At 37.7% G+C, this 9,850-nt stretch overlaps 1 protein-coding gene across 1 annotated transcript; it reads left to right on the top strand.

The window, feature by feature from the left end:
- Positions 1–1,273: 1,273 nt before the first annotated feature.
- On the top strand, positions 1,274–7,134 carry LOC108671926. The gene is made up of 6 exons (XM_018159522.2): positions 1,274–1,858; positions 4,766–4,940; positions 5,517–5,666; positions 5,938–6,108; positions 6,423–6,533; positions 6,949–7,134. The coding sequence occupies exons 1-6, from the start codon at positions 1,731–1,733 to the stop codon at positions 7,132–7,134; spliced, it is 921 nt and encodes a 306-aa protein (XP_018015011.1). The 5' UTR covers positions 1,274–1,730.
- The last annotated feature ends 2,716 nt before the right edge of the window (positions 7,135–9,850 follow it).

The raw sequence follows: 9,850 nt of genomic DNA on the forward strand, positions 1-9,850 counted from the left end.
AGCTTCCGCTAAATTTAGTTCCGCTAACTGGCAGTCCGATAAAAATGTTTAAAAATCTCTTCTGATAGAAAATTCAGGTGTTAATATTTAATGCTAAGTATCGTGCCACACTGATGGCAAGTCAACATATGTACGTCAACCAATCACGTCTTGTGTCTACCCTGATGTTCATCAAGGGACAGAGAGGCTGATGTTCATCAAGGGCAGAGAGGCTGATGTTCATGAAGGGCAGAGAGGCTGATGATCATCAAGGGCAGAGAGGCTGATGTTCATCAAGGGCAGAGAGGCTGATGTTCATCAAGGGCAGAGAGGCTGATGTTCATCAAGGGCAGAGAGGCTGATGTTCATCGAGGGCAACAATCATCATCTCTATAGGAGATAAAGGGCAAGCCTGAGCAAGAGCAGTGTGTAACCCTGCCTGTGTGTTTTTATTTCTTAATATTTCTTATTCGTTTAATACTTCTTATTCGCCTAATAAACTGTATATTGAATGTAAATTACGGCATAATTTAATTTGTTCATTTAATTATTTATGCACATCTTGATCATCATTAGATATTGGCATGCTACACGTTTTTCAAAAACTCCTTGTCAACGCTACGACATGGCAAAAATTCAGCGCCGTAGTTCGGTTTTTCAAAGTTTCAGATCGACCCCCCCCCCAAAAAAAAAATTAAGCTAAAGCTTAATTGATATACTAAAAGTTTGCGATTGACGGTAAATTTAGCTAAAATTTTCGGCGATTTGTCGGTTTAGCAAATAAAGCTAACTTTTCAGCTAATAATAATTTAATAAAAAAAGCTAACTTTTCATTTAGCGGATTAACGGTTATCGGAGCTAACTTTTCGGTTAGCGCAGCCCATCACTGCTTGTAAACAAGTTTAAACTTGTTCACAAAAATATAAACATATAATAAAAATAACAAAATATAAAACAAAATTACAAAATTTTATAAAATATATAAAATAACAAAATACAATTACATAATCATTGCAAAGCACACGGTGGTGACATCGAATTACACGTGTATATTCTGACACAAGCGAGGGTCCTAAATGTATTTAGAGCATTTTTTCGCTGTATTGCGTGTTCATAGCATACGATCTATTTGACAGGAGTGCAAAGATAACTTCAATCACCAGAAGACTAGCAATCAAGGAATATATTTATGCCGGAAATCTCGCCTCAAACCAGAAGAATTTCAGCAAAATTTTCCTTGTGCCTGAGTGTAATATTGGTTGATCAAAGAACATCGAGCCAATCTGCAGGCTTCACGGGTGGTGCGAGGAAATCTCCGCACCACGTAAAACTATACACATTTGTTTCCTAAAATTAAAGTTTACACCATAACCAACACGAATTTGCGAAAGCCTAATACATAAATTTTAAAAATTGAAGCATTTTGAAATTGGAAATAATCGACTACAAGTTTTCAAACCAACAATGAGCGTGGTTTGCGCGATGAGTGATCAATATGAGGGATTAAACTAAATCTATTGCGTCATGTATTAAAAAAAATTTTGCATTTGATGATATCGAAAAATTCTGAGATTGTTTCAAATTGCTACCCTTAGTAACAGGACTGTTGAAAATTACCCGAATCACTTCGTATCTTTTTCACCTATTGTTCCAAATTATTTTCCATCCAGTCAGCTATTAGTTGATTCTATTACGTAAAGACATATAATTCATAATTATTAAGACAGACATATAAATCATAATTATTGAGTATGCACACAAAACATCTTCGGTGCTCACGCAAAGCATGGATCGCTCTCCCGTGGTTGCTACTCGTCATGACGTCACTCTCCGGCACCTTGGATACCTGGAAAAGCAACTCACCGGACCCCGAAATTGGGTAATAACCATGTAGTATGTACGTATTGCTTCTACATAGCTTTAAGTCAGTGCATGTTTCCAAAGTGGGCGATATCGCCCCCGTAGGGGTGGTGGAAAAATTTTTAAAGGCCGATAAGGAAGAAGAGGGCGGTAGGGGGGGTGGCGCAATACGAAGTCGAAGTCAGAAGTTCGAACGTTTGTTTGACGATTTGTACACAATACGTGCAGCACATGACTCCCAGCGATGATTTTTTCACTCGTATCTGTTTTTTAAACTCTCCTGTGTTTACGTCTCAGATAAATTAACGGCTGGACTCGCGGCCGGTCTCACGGCCAATTTCCAAATTCAATGATCAAGGAATATCTNCACTTTTGCTGAGTCGCACGTCAATAATTCGGCTATTTCTGCTGGGTTCGCGGCTCGTGCGGCGGAGGATAGCAAGAGACGTAAATACGCGGCGTTGGCAGCTCGGTATCGTTTCGAGCCAGTCGCATTAGAAACGACCGGCACATATGGTGAAATGACTGGTCTTTTAATATCACAGATTGGCCGTCGCATTACGGAATTGTCCGGCGAACGTAGAGAGACTCTATGGTTGGAGCAAAGGTTGGGTTTGGCTGTGCAGAGAGGCAATGCAGCTAGCATCCTAACAGCAGTCAGAGAAAAGTTCGACGTGGGCCCGCTCCTCGCTCGCGTCACAGCTCAGTGACCCTCGGAGTCGGTGTAGGCCACCATCAGAGGCGTATAAGGTCGGGGCCCTGATCATTGACATGAAATCATTCCCTGTTTTTAATTAATAAAATAAAATTAATTCCTTTGTGTTTGAATGGTGAGTGTGGGAGGCCTTTTTAAAAAAAAAATTTCATTGAGCTGCGTTCATTAGTTTGGGAGATATTACTTGATAATTGAATACTGAGATTGGTCGTGAGACCGGCCACGAGTCCGCCCGTAAATTCGCCCGAGAGGTCCTAGGTTTCTCGTGCTGAAACAGTTGAAACAGCTGAAAAACATATTGGTTCACTGAATGGGGTTCTATTTGTGAAATACACATTGTGTATAACAGTTATACTTTAAAATTGCAGCGTACTAAATTTCAAGGAAGAGGCGTATGTTTTTATATGTGTCTGTGGGGGGCGCTAGAAATTCACTAGGGAGCTATAAAGGGGGCGCCGGCCTGAAAAAGTTTGGGAACCACTGCTTTAAATGGTGAAGCATGCCATGAACGTAGTGGAAATTTTCAATATGCAATGCACTCGTGTAACAGTTACCCGCGTCTTATCATCTGTTGAAACCATGAGAGGTGCTCTTATTTTTAGTTATCTATGAGGTATGAGGCGTGGAAGAATTTTTACAAATTAGTTTCTTAAATAATTATAGGTTCACTTCATGTTTGCTCCTAAAATGGTAAGGGTGTACACTGTACAGGGCATAATAACTGAATAACTGAAGGTTTAGTTGATGTACTTTAGCGGCAAATGCAGTCGTAGCTACAAATTGCATATTTCAATAAAGCTGGGCCTTCCTCGGTTCTTTTACTAGTGTGAGGTACTTCCTTTAAACACTTGGTAAACATTACTCCCATCGGACGGTCAGATTGATAGAATATATGAAAATGATGCAGCTACTATGGAGCCAATAGCAAGCAAGGTAGAGACAAATAATTAATGGATTGGTACTCAAAATTATAGACTCTACTAATAATTGTGATAACAAATAAATAATTCATATCCAACGACAAGCACGTTTTTACGTTACTGCTAATACGTCCATCTCAATATTATTTTTATCCAAGAACTAGTCGTTTTAATATTATTCGCGCATAGTTACTTATTGTAATATTCGCGTCCAAATTAATATATAGACACGTTGTATTTTTGCCACGTCTGGATAACTACACAAGGAAAGTGCGGCAAAAAACTACTTTCCTTCAAGTTACAGGATCCGGTCACATGAATTTCGTAAGCGTAACCAATCCGTTGGCAAGCGCGTACCGAGATACGACATAAATTTTGTGGAGGAAAAAGTCACCGAGAAATTCAGTCTCTGTAGACGTACAAAACGCACGAGCATAATATTATTGTATAGTCTAGTCACACATGCGGAACTTTTGTCACGATCACTTCTTATTGATAAGGCTTGATAACACTTTTCGCCATTCTTATCTGAGGTTAGACGAATGAAAATTAAAATGAACGACCTTAATAATACAGCTGAAAATATACTATTAATATACAGAGCAGAATGTAATGGTATGATTACACTTGAATTTGATTGATTAGCACTAAGAAAATGCGAGTATTAAACATCTTCATACTTTCTGTTTTAATTCCCTGTCAGTTAAGCACTTAGACTATTACGGAAACTACATCAACTGTATAGCATTCAAAAAAAGAAAGTAGATATTTGTGTGAGCAGAAGATAAAGCACTGCTATCTGCGTTTTCTTTTAGTTTTTAATTTTTTTAATGAGAGATTTTTAAAACGCCTAAAAAATACCATAGTAGGATGTTACTTGTATTTTTTATATAGTCCATGATCTGAAAAATTAATTATCTCATTCCTATCCCTGCTTAACCAAAGAATGTATCTCATCTACCAATTATTAACGTGAAGATCTGGTTTTAGCAGAAAACGACACTGCCCTAAATGTTTCTAGCCGGCCTTAGTGTCATATTTTACCAAATTTAAAAACAGTGAAACCAAATGTAGGTACTCTAAGCATACATGACCCATTACCAAACATATTTTTACTTCTGTACCTGGGTGAGCCTGATAAATATAAAGCATTAATAACATGATTCGTAATAGACCCACGGACGAGCCTCGTTTTAGAAAGCATACATGACCCATCACCCAAACATATTTATACTTTTGTACCTGGGTGAACCTGAAATATTTAAAGTATTAATAACATGTTTCGTAATAGACCCACGGACGAGCCTCGTTTTAGAAAACGTCCAACGTTTCTACCGTCAGCGCCCGCAAACCTAACACGCATCAATGGACTGAGCGAGGCTATGTCTATACCAACGGGAAAGTGTCACAAATTGGCCGAAATTGGAGGAAATTGGTACTGCCAAGGATTTGACGGAAACAAAGACGTAAGAAATATTTTGATGTTTCAACTCTTTTTCCAAATTTCGCCCGAACATTGCAATGCACGAAAATCAAATAATAAAAACATTTTCAAATATAAATTAATTGATTCTGAAAGAGATACATAAGGAATTTAAAATTCTGTTACTAATATTTTTTCATGAAAAAATATGAATAAATACATTTAGATGGTCAGCTGGGTTAAACTGCCATGAGATTTAACCCACTAAAGATCCTATAATTATTTTATTCCGTCGTAACGTAGTCGTAGATTGCTAATTGCACACTATATATTTGAGTTTTAGCCCATAATTCCAACCTACTAATGTAATCGATTGGTGTTGGCTTTAGTTTTACCCAATTGAACAATAATAAGAATAAAAATTTTTAATGCATATCAAAATAAATACTAATAAAAATTGAGCGATGTATATTAGCTACTTGTTCACCAGGTGTGTTTGGACCCGTGGTATATGCCAACCATGAGAGGCCGTTAGTGTTTACAAAGCTTATTCTCAAGCAAACAATTGTAGTAATATTCATATTGAAACTTTTTTCATCAGTAATTACTTGTACACCAGGTATGTTTGGACCCGTGGTACACACCCGCCTACAACTCGTGCCTGATTTACTCGTTTGGTGTCGGCAACGACATCACATTTGAGAAGATCATGTCCGACCTCTGGGGCTGCCACGTCTTCCTGCACGACCACACTGTCAACCATACCCAGGTAATGGAATGAATAAATAAAACTATTACAAACCATATATAGAGTTCAATTTTTGAAGTTTCCGCAATGCAACTACTCGCATTGTGGATCATTATAGAGCTTCCATAAAAATTTCTGACGTTTGCATCAGCAATCAAAATTCGAAAAAATTACATTATACAGTCACAAATTTTCCCTTTGGAACAAGATTTCGAATCATGTCTTATCATGTTCATAATAAGAAAAAGAAAGCAGAGGCTTTCGAGCTAACATTCGTTTTTTTTCCCCACAGGATTTTTTCGGGCCTCGCCACGTCCACCGGCCGTGGGGCATCGCCAACGTCAGCCACGTCGACGACGACGGCCGGACGTTGGTGACGTACAAAGACGCCCTCGCGGCCAACGGTCACGTCGGCGCCCAGGTGCACTACCTCAAGATCGACATCGAGGAGAACGAGTATAATGTGAGTTTAGCAGATAAATTAAAATAAGAAACTGTGAAATTAAGTCTAAGGCTTGAATGCACTGCTTGTGATGATTGTTATCCTGATCAAGTAATTGAGGCGATTATCCATTGTGGCCCATTGCATGTTGATAACTGCTAGAACATGATCGGTCAATATTTTTCGCAAAGAGCAAGGAGATACTGCTCCAACCTTTTCATCAATGAATTCGATTAAAATTTTTGTTTGGTAAAAGATATGATATTCAGATTGACTACTTTTTGACATGATGATTTGCATCTCATACTTTGTAATTGTTGATGTTTCATACATAGGCTTTACCTCAAATAATCGCCTCTGGTCTATTGGAGAACGTGTGGCAGCTACATATGGAGGTTCACAATTTTTGGAGGAAGTCATCTGAAGTATACATTCAGCGCAACAAGGTTGGTGCCAGCAAGTTACAAGGATAAAATAAGACAGAAGATACCGTGAAATGTTAATAAAAAATTGTAGCATTCATTCATATGTCTTGGACGATTCAAAATTGCAAGTTACCAAGGATTTGCTACACTGCTCGACCATTTCGGAAATATCAATGAATATACTGCTTTTTCAATTCCTTGACAATGGCAACCATTAATTCACATATTTTCGTCCGACATCCAATGTTTGTTGAACAATTATGCTCATGTTCCGTATATTAACCGCAAACTTTGAGAATCATACTGGCGCGCATAACATATGTTTACAGTAGACAAAAATTAATGGGCTACACGATGACGAGTGGGTCGGACGATGATAAGAGAGTTAGACGATGGTGAGTGGACCAGACTGTATATATGTTTAAATAATTGACAGCTCGCGTACGAGATCCTAAGTGAGCTGGAGAACGCAGGGTTCCGGAGGGTGCGCGCCACGGTCAACAACCTGCAACGCTGGATAGATGAGCACGAGTGGGGAGGCTGGTGCTGCAGCGACGTGCTCTGGGTCAACGAGCGTATACGCAACCAAGCATTGAGATTTTGCAGTAGTTATAAACTCTAAAGGAACTCACAAGCAGGGGTTGGGAACCTTTAAATGCACGTCATCCTCGAGAGGATATTCGTGTTTAGACTGCGTATATCGATGATACGCTTCGTATCATCGATACGTACATCAAGCCAAGTAAATTGGCTCGCAACAACGTTTTTCATGTGTAGCAACGGACTAAAAAAGGAGAAAATAAAATACTTAAAAAACCAAAAAGTAGAAAATAAAATGTATAAAAAAATTTTTTAAAGACCACGTTTTTCATGTGGACTCAAAAGTAGAAAATAATTTTTCGGCAGCTACTGATCTCTGTTTGCTTTCATTCTCATGGTCTTTTGTATTTCAGTTAAAATATTTTACAACATCGTGACTTAAAAACGTGGGGGCGCATATGTATTTAATTATTTGGGGATTACTTGATATGATGAATATGATGGTTCATTGAACATTTGATAAGTGTATTGCTGATATAATTCGAAATAGTGGTTGAATTCAAAATTGAAATTAAGGCATGCCTAAATGAAGATTGGCCCCACGGTTTTCGTTTAAGATGTTGTAAAATATTACAACACTGAAAATTATTAATGAAATAATAATAATTATTAATTATTACTGAAATACAAAAGACCAAGAGAATGAAAGCAAACAGAGATCAGTAGCTGCCGAAAAATTATTTTCTACTTTTGAGTCCACATGAAAAACGTGGTCTTTAAATTTTTTTTATACATTTTATTCTTTTATTCTTGTCGTCCAGTCAGAGAGAGGTATGAGTTGAAATGCTAAATGGATGGTTGAGCTACTTCAGGCAAAAATGAGATCACTTAAATTTTTTCTCTGTGATATGTTAATAGATCTGACAGTTTGAGCGGTTAAAAATTCGCAAGTGTTCAATATGAATTATGTACATAACAATTGATTATTTCTGGTAAATTTAAAAGTTGTCTCCTTCATTATAGCTTCTCCATTTTCCGCTGCAAGGCCGACAAAAGTTTTTGCCTACAATACTCATCTTAAGAAGGTAGATCAATGCAGAGGTACTTATGAGAAAGATAACATTTTATGATTACATTCAGTTATTACTTACTCAATTACAAATATTGACTGAATCTTGAAGCATTGATATATTGATTAGTATTTTAGAATAACTCATCACATATAAGAAAACTTTATCAGCTATATAATCGCATGATCAAGTTATCCGTTATAGTATGATGTATGTATTCATGAATTTTTAAAATATCAGGTCTTTGATTACTTTCAACATATTTTCGCCAAACTTCATTTGAATCATGCAGACAGCATCGGTGCATCGGTGTGATATGTGCGTTCATAGCTCGACTATCACAAGGTTGGCCCCTTGTGGGCCGGACAGACCCGGACAGCTGTGGACCGGACAGACCCGGACAGCTGTGGGCCAGACAGACCCGGACAGCTGTGGGCCGGACAGACCCGGACAGCTGTGGGCCGGGCAGACCCGGACAGCTGTGGGCCGGACAGGCCCGGACAGCCGTGGACCGGACAGACCGACACAGCTGTCGGCCTGACAGACCCAGACAGCTGTGGGCCTGACAGACCCGGACAGCTGTGGACCGGACAGACCATCCTCGCTTAAATCACCGAACGCGTTTTATCAGAAATTTCTCCACACGGAACACAGAGAAAAATGTTTTCATTTAATTTTAATGATCGTTTACCTGTACAGAATTACAGATATAAAGTTATTTTTTTATCTTTCGTAAAAAAATCATATTTCTGCTAGGACAAACTTGTCCTAATATGACCACATTTTCAATATCGTTAGTATTGAAAATTGGTTTAATTGTAATTATTATTTTTAATTATAATCAGTGCTTTTAATGATATTTATTTGTTTTAATTATTATTATGGATTGTATTAATTAAAATTATAGATCTAGAACTCTGATTTATCCTTATTCAATTTCTCTAAGCATCTTAAATGCTTATTTTGACTGCGGAACAGCATTATTGGACCAATGATTATTTGTCTTCCCCAGATTTAGTAAAGCTTTTGCAAAAATCTATGCAATTTCACCAACGAAAAGCAAAATTACAAGTGAACGTGTCATTCGAAATAAATTAATTAATTGAATTTTGCATTAATTGAATCAATATGACATGCTTGTTGTCCAAATTCCTGTTTTTTAGATTATTACATAATTATGATTTTCATGCGATACTCGTTATCACGAGAAAACATGATTCTCATGCTCAATATTAATAATTAATACGTTTAAAACTGGAACACGAACGAGAATATGTAGAACATTTGCGATGCAGGCAGTTGTGAAATAAAGATTCCTATTAAAGAAGTATACCTATCACTTTTTAAAATGTTCTTCCTGGGAACCCTTGCAAGGCAGCATTCAACGTAAACGAAGACGATTCAAGTTCCAAAAAGACCGCACAGATTTCGAATTATATTCCGCTAATTTGTTTTCTTATTGTCACAATCTTTATTTTCAGCAATCGCAAGTTCTTTGCGATTGCTGAAAATTCTACAGTTTGCGGTCGTTGGCTCTGCCGCCATGACACTCGATCATATGATCTTGCTGTGGCAGGTTGACTTTCTAGTAGACTTTCTCTCGAGATCATATGCCCGCTTTCCCGGCGCCGATTGTGAGGCAGAGCTTGCAACTCTACACTTTCTCTCATTGCATTGAATAAACATTGAGTTTCTATAAGGCTTTTAAAACCTTTTAGTAAAGACAAT

This window comes from Hyalella azteca, unplaced genomic scaffold, assembly GCF_000764305.2.
Source record: "Hyalella azteca isolate HAZT.00-mixed unplaced genomic scaffold, Hazt_2.0.2 contig12203, whole genome shotgun sequence".
NCBI classification, from domain to species: Eukaryota; Metazoa; Arthropoda; class Malacostraca; order Amphipoda; family Hyalellidae; genus Hyalella; species Hyalella azteca.

Excerpts from the sequence above, each read along its gene's own strand:
- LOC108671926 (XM_018159522.2), top strand. The coding sequence starts at position 1,731 with ATGCACACAAAACATCTTCGGTGCTCACGCAAAGCATGGATCGCTCTC. Across the intron at positions 1,859-4,765 it reads TCACCGGACCCCGAAATTGG|ACCCACGGACGAGCCTCGTT; the intron begins GTAATAACCATG and ends GTTTCGTAATAG. Across the intron at positions 6,109-6,422 it reads TCGAGGAGAACGAGTATAAT|GCTTTACCTCAAATAATCGC; the intron begins GTGAGTTTAGCA and ends TTTCATACATAG.